The 17819-nt window shown below is 37.0% G+C and overlaps 1 protein-coding gene across 1 annotated transcript in view; it reads right to left on the bottom strand.

Annotated features, from left to right (window-relative positions):
• DNAJC5B (DnaJ heat shock protein family (Hsp40) member C5 beta) overlaps window positions 1–17819 on the bottom strand; it is a 47821-nt gene that overhangs the window by 9017 nt on the left and 20985 nt on the right. The window contains exons 2-3 of the mRNA XM_061171986.1: window positions 7745–7958; window positions 4288–4459 (exon numbers count right to left, since the gene is read on the bottom strand). Of these exons, the coding sequence (XP_061027969.1) occupies window positions 4288–4459; window positions 7745–7958 (386 nt within the window). The remainder of the gene's footprint in view (window positions 1–4287; window positions 4460–7744; window positions 7959–17819) is intronic.

Here is a 17819-nt window from a genome sequence, read left to right as displayed (position 1 = left end):
AGCAAAGGGCTTTGGACTAGTTGCAAGAATTATTTTCCATGAATTATTTTTAGAAATCAGTTCCTTTTGACTGGGGGGAAGGGGATAGGAAGGAGACTGAGTGGGATTGGTGAAAAGAGGAAGGATGAATTTAATCTCTTCCTTGGTGCCCTTTTCCTGGGCAGTAAAGTGTGATGAATGCTGAACAGCAAATGTAATAAATGTCTCAATATCTTGGCTGAGAGCGAGTCTAATTACAAGCCATATGGCCTCTTCAGCTCAGTGGCTGTGAATTTATTTGGGTTTCATCCAGGTGAGTAGCAAGAACAGTTAAGCAGTCAACAGATTTTTCTGTGCTCTGAATCCCACATTTTTAGATCCAAGGTCAACCCACTATAAAATCTTCTCCCTTAAATACTTTATTTCCTCTCCTTCAAAAAAGTGGGGAAATCATGACTCTGCAAGAAAATTTTAGAGTTTAACTGGAAGTTTTCAGTCCACTGCTTGCAGCTTGGAAAAAAATTGAACTTATCTCTTGTATTTTTGGTTTGCTTTGCCAGCGTATTTAGAGATAACAGGTTTCCATTTATGCTCATTTCTATACCTTCTTCCTTCCTCTCTTTTCTTTTTTCTTCAGTTTTCCCTTTCTTTTCCTTCCTTCCTTCCTTCCTTCCTTTCCCTCCCTCCCTTCCTTCCCTCATTCCTTCCTTCCTTCCCTCATTCCTTCCTTCCTTCCTTCCCACCCCTCCCTCCCTTCCCTCCTTCCTTCCTTCCTTCCTTCCTCTCTTTCTTTCTCTCTCTCTCTCTCTCTCTCTCTCTCTCTCTCTCTCACACACACACACACACACACACACACACACACACACAGAGTCCCAGGGAATGGTGTTCTATCTCAAGATGGTCTCTAAAGCCCTCTTGACTGGTAGAATTCTGACTTCATTGTGGCATTTATCTAACAGAGGAGTATAAGGGCTAAATGAGCTTGTTTTAAATATAACACTCAAAATTTCACAAAGTGGAACTTCTAATTTGTGAACATTTGAAAGGAAGGGAAATAACCTGGTATCCGTCACCTTTATCTTTCAAGCTTCAAATTTTCCAAGACAAAAAAGGGGGGATGGACAACCGCCCAAGACAGTCTCTCTTCTAGTTGCTCCTAATTGATTCATAAGAATAATAGAATTCCCCTGTGTTCCTAGAATGCCACTGGGATTATATTTTTATTCTGAGAAAGAGATGGGAATCAGTTTACAAGTTCTGAAATTTCCAGGGAATATTGAAGATGCCACTGTTTTGAACTTCCCTCCTTTATTTCTTAAGGGTAGAAGTTAGATTACACTCTTTCACATACTTGAAGGAGACACAGTAACCCAAGCAAATCTCTCCTCTCTACTAGCAAATCCCACCCTGTACAACTACTCTTGAACAGAAACTATTTTTTGTGGCTTGCAGCAACTCTGTGTATAATTATTGCTAGTCATACTGGCATAAGAATGGCTTTAGAGATAACTCCTATAGCACACTATCCCAATTTAATTGCTTAGGGGACATAAAGATCCATGCCAGACATGGTGTCACACATTATGAATGTGTCCAGTGGGCTCTGATCCTGGAAGTATTGGGTGATGGAGGGGCAACAAGGTTTGAAATGTGTAGTCAGAATTGGTCTGTGGAAAAATTCTTCCAGATTTACATCTTATATATGAAATAAACTAGATAGTAGTTTTCTTAAATCTGACAACAATCCCTAAAAAGTTAGACAACATTATCTATAATGAGTTGTAAAACTGAAACTTTTCTAATCTACCAATAATAAAAAACAAATTTTGAAGAAACATGCTAGAGGAAGGACAATTATTTTTCTATTCTCCCTACAGGAAATGATATTAATGAAATTATTATTAAATGAAGAGGCAATCAAAGAATATGCACCCAGAAAGCATAGGGGGAAAGTATTATAAAGGTGTGTCAGGCAGTTAATTAAACTATTGCTATTTTTCAAATATTATGATATTTAAGATATTTATCAGTTTTTAAGCTTTGCAATTTTTTGTAATTTCTTTTTTTCATTATAAGTAAGTATTCACTTTCAGATCTAATTTTGTATTTGTAATTTTATATTCTTTTTCTCTAAAGGGACTGTCCAAATTGTGTAAGTTTCTGGCCCTTGAAAACCTTGATTAACTCTGCATAGGAGCTTTTAAATATTTAGGAATAGAATAGAGCTTTTCCTTTTGGTTAAGACTAATAGTAACACAGTCAAATGGGTTCGTGACTTACTAAGTCTGGAATCTGACCTCTGCAATGGAATTGGTAGCTCTGGGGTGTCAGAACTGAGAACAGTGAGCGGCACGTAGATTTATCACCAGCGACTCTGCAGGAAGGAAGTCTGGGTGGAATTTGGCACTGAGTATGAATTTCTGTTCCAGAAAAGAAATCTTCTGCAAAGAAGGTCTGCTGAAATGCCCTGGTGGAGCTTTTATCTAATTTAAAAAAGGAAAGACTTTGAGGCTTTTCAGAAAAGTGTGGAAGACTGGATTTGAGGTATCTAGGTTCAGTTCACCTAGTTTTGGTTCCCGCACTATAAAGGAAAAGTTAAGATAAGCTTGACACAGTGGATGACGATGGCAGTACTCTCCTATCTAACTGCCCCTTCCTATCCTCTGTCAGTGACTGGACTGGGTTGATGGATATTATGGGAGATCCTATGAACAATGGGCCCAGCGACCCCTGACATGATCTAATAACAGTTTATCTCCCTCAAAAGAGCAGATGAGATGAATGCACTGGGCTCATCATTCTTAAGCAACTTATGCCGAAGTCACTGGCTCTTCCCTGAAGAAGAGTTTATACGTGTGTATCTCTGTTTAACCCATTTATGAGTAATGCAGCTTGCTTGCTCTTTTGGGGGTGTATGCCCTGTTAGAAGATTTGTCATTTTATATCCCAAATAAAGCAAAAGAAAGTTGTAATTATATTTCACCATGGGCCTACAATTTGGCTCCAGGAGCAGTAATAAAAAATGGTGAGAGCAAACCCCCTGTTTGCCAGACTGGCCACCCAGTGGTCCCCATGGGAAGGAATCACAGCTTGCAGGAAAATCCCTTCTGTCCTCTCTGATCTCCCAATCCTAAAATGGTCTGAGACTAAGTACAATTCACATGATTGAAGACTCCTTTCTTTAAGCTGGACTCAGGGTGGGTAATAACTGGATATTACTTAGCATCACATTTGATAGGGAATTGAAAGTATCTGGAAGCCTTTAAACAGTCTCTCCTCTGTCTGATGTCATGGAATTTCTGCTTCATTGTGATCAAAAGAATCACACAGTACACAGAAGTGCACCATGCCTAATTTCCGCAGTTCTGACAGCAGTGGGTCACTGTCTGAATTGTTTATTTGGCTGTCCAGGCTTCTTTGTGACTTAGCGATGAAGTCTATTATCCAGAATAATGATGCATTCTGCAGGAGAAAGTGACAGTAGGATTATGGCTGCAAGACAGAAAGGATGATGGCAGGTTTGACTCCAGTTTGTTTAAACAAAGGCATTTCCCAGAGAATATGACGTATTCCTGATGATGTGAATTCTGTGAGATTGTTGTCTTTCTTTATATTTTTTCTTTATCGTTGCTGGGTCTAGTGAACTTGAAGAATCAAGTAATCTATCGTGGCCATGCACACACATTGATAGCCATGTGCAGATGGTTTAGCAGAGCAGACAGTCCCGTTTATATCGGACAGCATTCTTGATGCTGGTTTGAGGCTAGCTCTGAATGTGTGGTTTGGGAAGGAAGCTGCATTTCTGGGGAAGAAAGACTACCCTCCCCCAGTTTTACCCAAAACTCATTATCAAGTAATCAAAAAGAAGAAAAGTCAAGGGTTGTTGACTTCTCTTGATGTCCATTCCCTTCTATCTAAATAGAGATCCTAAAGTAACAGGCTGAAATGCTTCTCCTGGGAGAAATTTCTACCTTGGTTCTCCTACCCCTGGGCACTCCCACCCAAACCTCCCTGAACCCACAGTTCACTCTTTTGTAATGCGACTGTGAATTGTACTAGCTTTGCTTTGTGATCAGCATATTTCATGACTTCTTTCTGACAGTGTCAGGTTCTGCTTTTCTCTGTGGCTGGTAAAGGTAACTGTCCTTTCATCCTCTCCAAAAGAGGTACCAAAGGTGAAAGTCTATGGCATTCCCCCCATTTGGTTGTTGTATCTCTCTCACTTTAGTGATAGCCATCACCATGGGGCCTGGTGCTTGGCCAGGCCTATGAAGAGACACACCCTACTCTGTTCTCATCTTACTGTACCTTTTTCTATGTCAGTCTTGATCTGCTCCTCAAGATCCTCTGGGGACACATAGAAGTCCTCTTCCGGCATCGATGATTTAGGCCGGCAGCGTCCACAGCAGCAGTTGCAACAGCAGCACAGACAGCAGCAAAAATAGCAGCCGGTCAAGAGGCCAATGATGACAAACAAGGTCTAGGGGAAACAGAGGCAAAGCAAAACAGGGGTGAGGGGTAGTGGGGTGTAGGAGACCCCAGAAATCAAGTGTGTACCCATGTACCTCCAGAGACCTGAAGGCATCACAGTTCACCCTCATCCTTATTCCATGGAGGACTATCTTTTTAGTTTCCTTGGAAACAAATTCCTCATAAAGTTTTACCTAACAAGTTAAGCCAGGAACAAGTGACTTGCAGCCAAAGTAATGAAGCATGACATTTTCTTCTTTATTCTCTAAGCCATGGTGATCATTATTAAGAGCAGAGCAAACAAACCAACAAACATAACCTCTACAGGTCACATGAGCTAACCCAGGGCACTGAATCATTCTCACCAAGAAGAGCTAGGGATAGCTAGTCCTGACACCACCACGTTCCTCTCAGTCACCACGTCCTGCAGTCTCTCTCCTCACCATCTCTGCCCCCTCCCCATTGTCTCTCTCCTGATTGGTAGGGCTTTAGAATGGATCCCCTTACCTCTGCTCTGGACACTTCAGTAGCCTCCTAACTGACCTACCTGCTTCCACTCTTGCCTCTAGCCCACTCTGCACATTGCTGCTGGAGCTTTCTGACATGTTCTCTTGAACCCATGCAGCGACTCTCCTGCCTCTTAGAAAAGGCTGGAGCTCCTTATTAATGGTCATCTGGCCTCTTCCAGTGCCTTCCCTGCACCAGCATGGCCCTGTTCCTGCCATCCTTGCAGAGCTTTGCTCTCCCTATGGATTCATCTGCCTAGACACCCACTGTTCCATTCCCTAGTCATCTAGCAAATACCCACTCCGTGTTTAAGATTATCTCAAAGATCCTCTGTCTGACATCTTTCCTGATCCCCACCTCCTCCAGAACAATTACTCCCTCCTTTGTGCCCCAACTGTACGCCGTACAAATGTCCACCATAGTCTTGTTTTGTTGACACTTTAAGACAGTGATCAGTTTATAATTCTGTCTCAGACTGTGAGCTTCTTCAAGGCTAAACTATATGTTAGTTGTCTTTCAATCCCTCCTCTACCTAAGGATTTAGTACCTGGAGTGTGGTAGACAGTAAATGCCTACTGAATTAATGAATGTGTTAATTGATTAGTAGATAAACAAATGATTTGTTCCTCCTAGTGAACAGCACCAGGATTTCCCCACGAGCATATAAAAGGTTTCCTCACTAAGTTCGCCATAGCTAAAGATTAAAAGATTAAACTCTCCCAACCCAATTTGAAGTGAAAAAAGCCCATTTTTGTTAATTGAGCAAAATAAGTTTATGATTTTATTTAAAATATGTTATTTGAAATAGAAAGTGATTTTATACACCCTCACACCTATAATCTTTTTGCTATGGATTCTCTACATTTTCAGAGTCATAAATTTCTTAAATTATTCTGAAAAGTATAAAAAAACTTCCTCCTCACCAACTGCCTCTAAGACCCTCCTGTGCAGTGTTCCTGAGCCAGTGCCCCAACAAGCACCCCCTTTTTTTTAACCTACTTTTGACCTTTCTTGCTTTCACTATTCCATTCCCATATTTTTTCTCCTCTCTGAAAATTTCCTTTAATACATGTATTGTTTTGTTCTTTAATTATTCCAACTAGATTACTTGCCTATTGCAGAAATAACCTTGCCTTATGCTTGAAGTGCTCAGTGCAGTACAAGGCATAAGTAAGTGTCCATTGTTTTTAAAATATTTTCAGATTGGTACACTGATTCATACATGTAATGCATACTTAATACATGATCACTATGTGCCAGGCCACTCTAAAGGGCACTGGGCAATTAGGCTTTGGCACGAGCAGAAGGGGAAGGTAGATTTCTTTGTAGCCTTATTTTTAAAGAGCCACATCAGGAATTATTTTATGTATATCTCTTACACTACTGAACAGCTTCTGCTTGTCTCTATGAATTTTGATCAATTTTGTCAACTTCCTGGGCAAGGAAATCTAGTCTCCTTTTTATGCAAGTAGGCCCCAATAGGCAGTCAGGTGCTAGTGTGTAAATTATCTAGAACTCCAGATGTACCTTCCCATGGAAACGGTGTCATACCTGGGGGTTAGGTTCCCACAGAAACCTGTATTTTACATAAACATTCAAACTATCATCATAAATGACATTGACAATATGTACACTCTCATTCTAAGTTCCAAATCCTCTAGGCAGAAACTTTTCTCCCTCCCAAGTCTTCAATGATAAAGAAAGGAGATTTCAGTGGGAATCCCAGTTATCCCCAAGAAAAGGAATTCTGAGGACTGCAGAAGGCAAATGAGGCTTTAGGCTGCAGACTCTCTCTCCCCATGCCTATGAACAAAAACATATTCTCTCTCATCCTGCATATATAAAACTATTCAATTTAGCAAGATTTATTTTAGTGGAAGAAAGTAGCAATCAGAGTACTACTGAACACGACACCTGCCTCTGGAGATCTGCTGTTTCTTTATTAATTACAACTCATATGAATGTGAGTTCATATGATTTCACAAAATGTGTGAACTGTGAACTTACTACATGTATGTGAACTGTCCAGAAAAGATGCAGATGGACTATATGTATGATTCATATGTAAATATACTTTTATCAGAAGATAAGGATATTAATACTCATAAACAAATATAAAACTATCACCAAGCATGCATATACTAGGGATTCTTAGGAAATCACTCAAAATTTACTGTCAAAAGTCAATTCCGGTTGCACTAAGTCCTTAAAAATGTTGCCTTTTTCTTGACGAGATATCCTTTTTCTCTCTCTCTCTTCCTCTCTCTCTCCAACTCAGTGTGCTCCACTATTTAATTCTTACCTTTTTCCCCTCATTTCCTTCTCCACTACTTCACAGCAGGCTCCATGTGAACCTAGGACCTAATTACCATGTATTCTCCGCAGTATTGCGTTTGCTGATGTAGCCTATGCTATAGATAGGAAAGTACATGGCTAAATTTGTCCCATAATAATTTTTAAACAGTTGTCACACTAATAAATTATTTTAGGTTTCCAGCAATGAGTCAGTTCTTAATTTGTCATTATGGGGGTAGGGAGGGCAGTCAGAATTAACCTGAAGCTTCAAATTCAAATATAATTAATGTCTAGAAGTATTTTAAGTCCTGCTGCATTTTATAATTATTTGGTGAGCTAAAGCAAAAACGATCCTTAAATAACAGCTCCTTTTATCTGTAAGAGTTTAGTAACATAGTAAGGTTAGACTTTCTTTGAGATGGAGTCTAAAAGAGTGAATAATATCATGATCTTCTAAGAAATTGTTTTCAAGAGAAACAAAAAATCCGGTCACCTTTGCCCACCAGCTTGACAGCATGAAGTAGGTGTTAACATTTTCATCTCCAAATTGCTCGGCCACATAGAGTCCCAGTGATCCGTACTTATCGTATATGTTTCTTTTTGACATGTCAGTAAGTATTGTGTGGGCGTTGTTGATTTCTTTAAACTTCTCAGCAGCACCTGGATCATCTGGATTCTTGTCTGGATGGTGTTTCAAGGCCAATTTTCTTTTAAAATTTAAAAAAAAAGTGAGGAAAAGTGTTACTTGACAGGTATTACAACGACATTTTGGAAGGGCATTATTCATTTGTACATCTTTTATACATGTAAATACCATGAAATGTTACATTTCATAATAATGTTGATTTAACTAAGCAAGTTTCCATTAAATGTTGCCTCGTGTTTCTAATGTGCAGGCACAGTAGTATTGTTTTTCCCCTCACATCCTCAAAGGAATTCTCAATAGCTGCATAGCTGTTGAGTCTGAGACATTTTGCTATTGGCAAATATGTGAAGTTTATTTTTACCTGGAAGCTCATCAGTAGCCCACCTCAACATGCAGAGGCCTTTAAGAGTTCCAGCAACAGGACCAGTTTATACCACAATTTCATTTAGAACTGGAAGACTTTTCCAGAATTAACAAAACTTCACACCACATATTCTAAAAGTTAAACTCAACTGTCAAAAAAAAAAAAATCTCTGATTTATACACCCTTGAATAAATATTATGACCCTTTCACAATTTTTTCACAAATCCTAACTCCCTTTTGTTTTTTGGACAAATACCGTGACTTACCTTGTATTCAAATGTGTATCTGACCTCTTTTCAAATAGGTCTTCCCACTTCAAATAATCTGTAGAAATTTACTTGTGAGTACAAGGCCCTCTCTCCTCTGTGGATCATAAAGCAATTCCAGAAGGGTATGAGTGTGTGTTGTGTTGCAGTGTGTGCGTATTGGGGGCAGGGGGGTGATTTGTGAGTATTCTTTATTCTTCAGTTATAATCAAGTATTAAAAATGTAAAATGGATGTAAGAACTGAGCTATGATAATCAGGCTCTGGCTAGGGGCTCTTTCCCTCACTTCCCTCCACAGACAGATTTAAATTGATGAAAGCCATGTTCAATATTGAGTCTAGTAATTTTTCCTCTACAAAGTCAATTAATTTTAAAACTCTCTACTGGAAATTCCACATGACTTATTCTCCCTACTGTGCCTATTATAGATACATGTAGGAATGCACCTTAAGCTTTTGTTTATTTTATTGGTTTAGATTAAATTGCTTCATTTTAAAGCAATAATAAAAGGCCATAAGTAGAGCAAAAAAATAAAGTGTATCTTATAAGCCAATCTATACAATAAACAAAAAAAATCACACCTATTTTAGGAATTAAAGCATTGCTGGTTAGGAAGTAGGTGAATAATTAAGCAGTTTAACATCAGGATGCTTAAAAAGTACCAAAATATTTAAAAGCATAAATCATGGTGTATAATACATTCTAACTCTGAACTCAGAATAAACAAAAAGAATAAAACAATAATAGTTCATTTTAAATTTGTTTAATCAAACATTTTTCATCCTTATTTTTTGAGAGATGTTTGGGGTATCTATAAATTCTTATTGGAGACATTTTTTTACGTGCAGAATTTATGATAAAATCTTCTAATAGCACAAAATGCCAATTTTGTCATTTTAAAAAACTTTTATAATGTTTACTACATGCCAGCACTATTGTAAGCCTGTTATAAATATTAATCATTAATCTTCACTGCAGCTCTATGAGACTGGTATTATAATAATCCCGTTTTACAGTTAGGAAATTTAGCCACTGAGAGGTTAAGTAACTTGTCCAACATCATACAGCTAATAATTAGAAACAGGCTTTGAACACAGGCAATCTGACCCTGAGCATTATGCTGCCTCCTACATATTTTTAAATTAAAAAAGTAAGACATTGCAAGGACTTTGGCTTTTGGTCTAGATGATGTGGGAAGCCCCTGGAGTGTTTTGAGAAGAAAAGTGGTATGATCTGAATTTAGTTTAGAAGGATCACTCTGTCTTGGAGAGGACAAAGGCAAAAGCAGGAGACTCTTTTAGGGGAAGTTCATGGTGGTTTGGACCAGTGTGGTAGTGGATGATTAGTTGGAAGTGGTTGGATTCTGGTACACTTTGAGGGCTAGCTGATGGATTGGGTGTGGGATGTGAAAGAAAAAGAGGAATGAGGGATGGCACCGAAGTTTTGGCTTGAGCAACTGGAATTTTGGAGTTACTATTTAAAGAGTTGGCAAGAGATTTTTTTTGGTAGTAGGAAATGATTTGCTAGGATTCAAAGTTCTATTTTGAACACCTGCGAGATGCATATTAGACTTACAAGTGTGACGGAGGTAGAGAGTTATATGAGCCTGAGTTCAAATGAGAGTTATTCTGGGAGATGTACATTTGGGAGTTCTCAGCAGGTAGGTGGTATTTAGAGCCATGGAACTTGAAAAGATTCCCAAGTGAGTTGGATCCAACATAAGTCCAAGGGCTGAGCTTTGGGAAGGAAGAACTACAGAGGAGATGAAGAAAGAAAGACCAGTGATGCAGAAGGAAAAATCCGGAGAATATGGGGTGATGGGATCCAAGTGAACAAAGTATTTCAAGGAAGAGGGTGGTCACCTGTGTCAAGTACTATTGACAGGTCATGTACAATGACGACTAAGAAGTGATCACTGGGTTTAGTGTTTTAGAAATCTTTGATGACCTTGACATGTGCACACACATACACACATAACACATATACATATGCATATATGCACATACACACACAGAAAATTGTGTATATGTCTTTATATAGGGAAAATAAAACAGAAAAATAAGTAGAAATAAAGAGAAAAATGAAAGGTTATAACCATGCTTAACTGTGATTATAGCTGGGATTATAGGTGATTCTTTATTTATTCTCGTTATAGAAAAATATACATACTACTTGTGCACTTTCCTTCCCTAAGTAATTTTAAGCTCCAGTTAAAAATTTTAGGCTCCTTTAATAACTGAAAGTTTAGAGTTTGTTCCCTTAAATGACCCACTACCAAATTAGAGGGGGGGAGGAAGGAAGAAAGAAGTCCTCAAACTTTAATAATACAACAATCATTATCAGAAAGCCTCAAGTGGATTCTTTAAGCACATTAATTTTAATGGCTCAATATTCCTGGAATTCTCACTCTGTGCCCTGGAATACAATTGCAGCATTTTCCCCTACCAGTTCCAGAGATCATGTCCAGGCCAACCAAATGCAAAGGCTCTTACTTCTGCCCTGAAAGAAAAAAATCCCTGGAAAATGCCTCTTTACATATATTTCTTTATTTCTAGGGTTCAGTTGTAGACTGATGCACACTACCCAAGACTTATCCAGAGAAACGTGTCATTTTAAGCTGCTTGGATCTTTGTCAGCTTTCAAGGGCAGATGCACTCAACTATTTATCACATTCCTCTAACAATGGAGCTGGCAAATTCAGAGGGCTGGAGCACCTCCATTTGTAACAAATCCAATTCCTGGTAGTCAGCAGCATTCTGACTCCTCTTGGCAGATGCTCTTGGCTCTGAGGAATCCTCAGGAAATATGGCTAGCAGAGGTAGCTGCCAAAGTTACACAATGGCTCAAGGAGGTATTTGATCGATGACTCACCCCCTTGGTGTTGTCTGTACAGCAGGAAAACACGTATGGAATTTAGGGTGAAAGGAGAGTTGCTTAGAGTATATTTAAATATAACATTGCCTATTCACTTTAAAGATCTTTCTTATAATTTCTTATTTTATACTTAAGAGTGATGTGATGTTCAACCAGAACATGAGCCTTTAATTTCAAATCTCTGTATACTCTTAGTCACTGTTAATCTGGTATGGCTATAACTAATATTAGAAATAGCATCAATACCTGTAATTTCCACTTCAAAATCCAATAACAGCTTTCAACTGAGTGGCAGATAGGATCAACGTGGATTTATAGTTGTAATTACCAAAGGCTCCTAAGATCTACCTATTCTGAGGCAGTGGAATAATTCTAAGAATTGTAATGCCCAACTCTCTTCCTCACACCATCTAACACTCAGGTGAGATCTACCTACTACTCTCTACCAGTCTGTGAATCACCTAAGACCCAATTCTGACCATGTTGCCCCAGCTCAAGACCAAATCTATCTCCATGGGGTTGGAATGTCAGAGGAGACCTTCTTGTTTGGAAAGGCTGGCCCTGAGCCTCAGGGAACTAAGTTCCACCATGACATAGTTGTACCTGTAGCTGCCTTTCCCCACTCAACACATTTTTAGCTGCCTTCTCCAATAACCTTTTGTTGCTTCCTATTTCAAAAATTTCCCCATTGCTGTGTGACTTTCTGCTAAACTCCCTCAGCCACAAAGTTTATTGCCCCTCCCATGTCCCAGAAGAAAGCTACCTGCTACCTAAAATGAAAGAGTAGAAGAGGGAGGGTGAGGCACTGGTTTCTTCCTATATCCTAGAACCGTTAAAAGTGCCCTCATGGCAGAGGCAGCAGCATCAACAACAAAGGTAGCAAAAAAAAAAAAAAGAAAAAAGAAAAAATCTGAGCTCATATTAGATATAGACTATTATTTCTAGGGAAAAAACCTGACTATAATGGGAAGAAGACTGGTGATAGATAGGAAAACGAACTGCTATAAACCAGAGTTTTCAGGTGAAAACAAACCCTAGACTAGTAACCCTACGTGTTTGGCAAGTATTGCAACTATGGAACTTAATAGTATGTCTTCATAGTAGAAGTTCAGTGGAACTCTTGTGCCCTCTTGGACTCAGGCAACACCCAAGTGAAAGTATAAGAAACCAGTATATGAGTTCCAATGCACATCTCCCTGACATTTGGTATTGACAGACATTTTAATGTTTGACGGTCTGGTAGTTTGTGTGTGTGTGTGTGTGTGTATCCCTTTGTGGTTTAATTTGCATTCTCCTAATTACTAAGGAGGCTGATATATATGTCATTTGGATATCCTCTATTTAAGTGTATGTTGGTCTTTCACCAGTTTTTAGTTTCATGTTTAAAATGAATTTGTAGGAGTTAAAATATATCTATAGTATTCTATATATGAATTCTTTGTCAGTTTATGTATTGAATATGTATTCTCTGTTTCTAAGGCTTTTTTGTTGTTAGTTTCCTTATGGAATCTTTTGGAGAACAGAAATTCTTTTTTTAACTGTTTTTTTAAAAAAAATTTATTGGAATATAGTTGACTTACAAAGTTGTGTTAGTTTCAGGTGTACAGCAAAGTGATTCAGTTATACATATACATATATTCATTCTTTTTCAGATTATTTTCTCATATAGATTATCACAGAATATTGAGTAGAGTTCCTTGTGCTATACAGTAGGTCCTTGCTGGTTATCTACCTTATATGCAGTAGTGTGTGTATGTTAATCCCAAGCTCCTGATTTATCCCTCCCGCCTATGTTTCCCCTTTGGTAACCATAAGTTTGTTTTCAATATTGGTAGGTCTGTTTCTGTTTTGTAAATAAGTTCATTTGTATCATTTTTTAAATTAGATTCCACATATGAGTGATACCTTATATTTGTCTTTTTCTGCCTGACTTCACTTAGCATGATAATCTCAAGGTCCATCCATGTTGCTGCAAATGGCATTCTTTCTTTCTTTTTTATGGCTGAGTAATATTCCACTGTATATATATGTACCACATCTTCTTTATCCATTCCTCTGTCGATGGACATTTAGGTTGCTTCAATGTCCTGGCTATTGCAAATAGTGCTGCAATGAACATTGGGGTGCATGTATCTTTTCAAATTATGGTTTTCTCCGGATATATGCCCAGGAGTGGGATTGCTGGATCATAGGTGGCCCTATTTTTAGTTTTTTAAGGAACCTCCATACTGTTCTCCATAATGGTTGTACCAATTTATGTTCCCACCAACAGTGTAGGAGGGTTCCCTTTTCTCCACACCTTTTCCAGCATTTATTATTTGTAGACTTTTTGATGATGGCCATTCTGACCGGTGTGAGGTGATACTTCATTGTAGTTTTGATTTGCATTTCTCTGATAATTAGTGATGTCGAGCATCTTTTTATGTGCTTTTTGGCCATCTGTATGTCCAGAAATTCTTAATTTTAATTAGTTTAATTAATCAATCTTTTCCTCAATTAGGGAAGATATTGTCCTATAAACTCTTTAAAATCTTTATAGATTTGCCTTTCACATAGAAGTCAATGACCCATTTGTAGTTGATTTTTTAATGCGGTAGAAAGTAAGCATACAATTTCGTTTTTAAAATATGGATATCCAATTATCCTAGCATCATTTATTAAAAAGATAAAATCCTTTCCCTATATTTTAAATAGGATCTCTATTCTGCTCCATTGGTCTATTTGGCTACTTCTGGGCTAATAAAGTCTTAAATATTATACCCTTAAAATATGTCTTAGTATCTTAACGAGCAAGTTCTTCCACATTGTTGTTCTTCAAGAGTTCTGTGGCTGTTCTGGGCCCTCTATATTTCCACATACATTATAGAATTAGCTTGTTAGTTTACACACACACACACACACACACACACTCTCTCTCTCTCTCTCTCTCTCTCTACTGGGATTTTTATTACAATTGCATTTGACTCTATAGATTAATTTGGAGATTGAAATTTGTATGGTATGTCTACTTATTTAAAACTCGAAGTTTATCATTTTACTATTTAGGTTCTGCATATATTTTATTAGCTTTATTTCTAGGAACTTATTTTTTGTGTGGCTTTGATATTAAAATATTTTTCTTAATTTATTGCAGATGTAAAAGATTTTTATATATTGATTTTTATCCTACAAACTTAAGCTTATTTATTAATTTTAATAAATTATAGGTTCTTTTGCATTTTCTACATACACAATCATATAATCTGCAAATAATGAATTTTTTTTCATTTCAATTCTTATATCATTTTACGTTTTTCCTTATTGTCCTGGCTAAGACCTCCAGTATGATGTCAAATAAGAGTGACTAAAACAGACATTCTTCTTTCCTTCTTCTTTTACTAATTCGCTAAGAATGAATGAATATTGAATTTTAATCAAATGTTTTTTCTGCATCTGTTGAGAAGATACATTTTTTATTTTTTAATCTGTTAATGTGATTGATTTCTTAGTGTTAAATGAAACTTGTGTTCCTGGGATAAACTCAACTTAATTATGTATTATTTTACTTATTGCTGGACTCAGTTTTCTAATACGTGCATTTAATTCTGTAAATTTCCCTCTAAGTACTACTTTAACTACATTCCACAAGTTTTAATATGAAACATTCAGTTCTAGGTATTTTCTAATTTTAATTGTGGTTTATTTTACCCAGGAGTTATTTTAAATTGTGCCTCCGAATTTTCAAACATATGGGAATTTTCTAGCTATCTTTTAATTTTTGCTCTCACTACAGTGCAGCTTGATTGCACTGCAGTGAGAGAACATATTCTATATGATTTAAATCCTTCAAAATTTGAGATTTGCTTTATGTCTCATTATATGTTCAGTTTTTATACATGTTCCATGTGTACTTTAAAGAATATGTATTCTGTACCTATTGGGTGCTTTGTTCATATATAAGAACAATAAATTTTCTTTGCTAATTTTTTTTGTTCAAATCGTCTGTATTCTTTGCCATTTTATTGTTCTACAAGCAAGGTATGTTGAAATCTCCCACTACTACTGTAGGTTTGCATGTTTCTCCTTATAGTTCTGTCACTTTTTGCTTTCTATAGTTTAGGCCATGTTCTTTAGAAGCATACAAATTCACAACTGTTATATATTCCTGGTGAATTGAACTTTTATCATTATGAAATACACCTCTTTTTGCTAGTAATACTTTTTGTCTTTACTTTGATATTAATAAAGCTACACCAGCTTTCTTTGGGTAGGCTTATACATAGAATATATTTTTCTCTCCTTTTATTTTCAAATTTTCTGTATCCTTATATATTAGATGTGTCTTTTGTAAACATATAGTTTTGGGTTATTTTATTCACAGTGACAATCTTTTTCTTTTAATTGAAGCATTTAGTCTATGTTTACTCTTAATCTAATTGTTGATTTATTACAGGATAAATCTACCACTTCATTATATTCTTCTGTCCCATCTAAAATATTTTTCTTTTCCTCTCCTTTCTTGCCTTCTGTTAGATTGATTATTTTTCATTATTATGCTTTTTTCCCCTCTGTTGCTTTGGAAAATGCACATTCTTTTATTATTCCTTTTGGGGTTCTCCTAGAAATTAGAAAATCCCTGACTTATCAAAGTCTAAAGTCAATGTACTTTTGTCTTTCTCCAAGACAATATAAAAATCTTAGAACACTAACACTATTACTGTCTTCCCAACTTGTGTTGTTGGTAGCACGTACTTTAATTCTGTAAATCTTTTAAGCCCTCAAAAAATGTTATTTAATACAATTAGTATATAACTGTCCCTCAGTATCCATGGGAAATTGGTTCTAGGATCCTCTGTGGATACCCAGATACGTGGATGCTCAAGTCTGATAGCTGGCCCTCCATATCTGTGGTTCCACATCTGAAGATTCAACCAGTCATGGATTGTGTAGTACTGTGGTATTGGGGGGGGAAAATCCACATATAAGTGGACCCATGCAGTTCAAACTCCTGTTGTTCAAGGGTCAACTGTATGATGATATTTCATACAATTAGTATTTGTGTACATTTCCTCACATATTTTCCAATTTTGTTGCCATTAGTTATTTCCTGCATCACTGACCATACATCTGGGATCATTTTCCTTCTGTCTGTGAACACTCTTTAGTATCTCTGTTAGTGTAGATCTGCTGATGATTAATTCTTACAGTTTTTGTTTAGCTTAAAAATGTCTTTATTTCACCTTCATTTTTGAAGAGTATTTTCCCTGGATATAGAATTGTAGGCTATCAGTTATTTTCTTTCATCCATTTTCTTTCATCCAGATTTCAGTTCATTGTCTTCTGGATTTCATTATCTCTTGAAAAAATCTGCTGTAAGTCTAATTTTTGTTCTTTTCCATAGGGGCTTTCCATCTTTGGTTTTCAGCAGCTTTTCTGTGATGTGCTTAGATATAGACTTTTATTTCTTCTGGTTGGCTTTTATTGGGCTTCTGGTATATATGGATTGATATCATTCATGAACCTGGAAAATTCACATACATTATGTTTTCAAATAGCTTTCCCCTTATCCTATGTCTACTCTTCTTTTCAGACTCCAGTTTTGCACTTATCTAAGACCTTCTTAATAGATCCTCTATGTATTTTATCTTATTGTTTTGTTTTTTGTCCTCTGTAATTCTTTCTGGTTATTTTCTTCTGGTCTGTTGTCCAGTCAGCTCTCTGACCTGTTAAACCTTGCCTTTGAATTCTTGAATTTCATTGTTGTATTTTTTTAGTTGTAAAATTTATGTTTATTTAAAACATCTGGAATGTCCCTTTTCATAATTTTGAGTTCTCTGTGAAAATTCTCAGTCTTGTATTTTATCTTCTTGATCATAGATTTTTTTTTTAGAAATATTTTTAAAATATCTATTATTCTTTTTTTTAAAATTATTTATTTATTTATTTATTTATTTATGGCTGTGTTGGGTCTTCGTTTCTGTGCAAGGGCTTTCTCTAGTTGCAGCAAGTGGGGGCCACTCTTGATCGCGGTGCGCGGGCCTCATTATCGTGGCCTCTCGTTGCGGAGCGCAGGCTCCAGATGCGCAGGCTCAGTAATTGTGGCTCATGGGCCTAGTTGCTCCGCGGCATGTGGGATCTTCCCAGACCAGGGCTCGAACCCGCGTCCCCTGCATTGGCAGGCAGATTCTCAACCACTGCGCCACCAGGGAAGCCCCCATAGATGTTTTAATGTCTTTATCTGATAATTCTAATACCGGAGTTTTCCAAAGTTCTGTTTCTGTTGTCTCCTTTCAGCTGATTCTTATTCTTATTGTCTTGACTTGTGTCCTTGATTATATCTGGTATGCCAGATATTTAAAACTTATAAAGAATAATCAGAGTACTAAGAAGATGTTATACCAGAGAGAATTTTTATGTCCTACTTTCAGATGTCTGGAGG

This window comes from Eubalaena glacialis, chromosome 17 (genome assembly GCF_028564815.1).
Source record: "Eubalaena glacialis isolate mEubGla1 chromosome 17, mEubGla1.1.hap2.+ XY, whole genome shotgun sequence".
Classification (NCBI taxonomy): domain Eukaryota; kingdom Metazoa; phylum Chordata; class Mammalia; order Artiodactyla; family Balaenidae; genus Eubalaena; species Eubalaena glacialis.
This window is presented reverse-complemented; position numbering and strand designations above follow the sequence as displayed.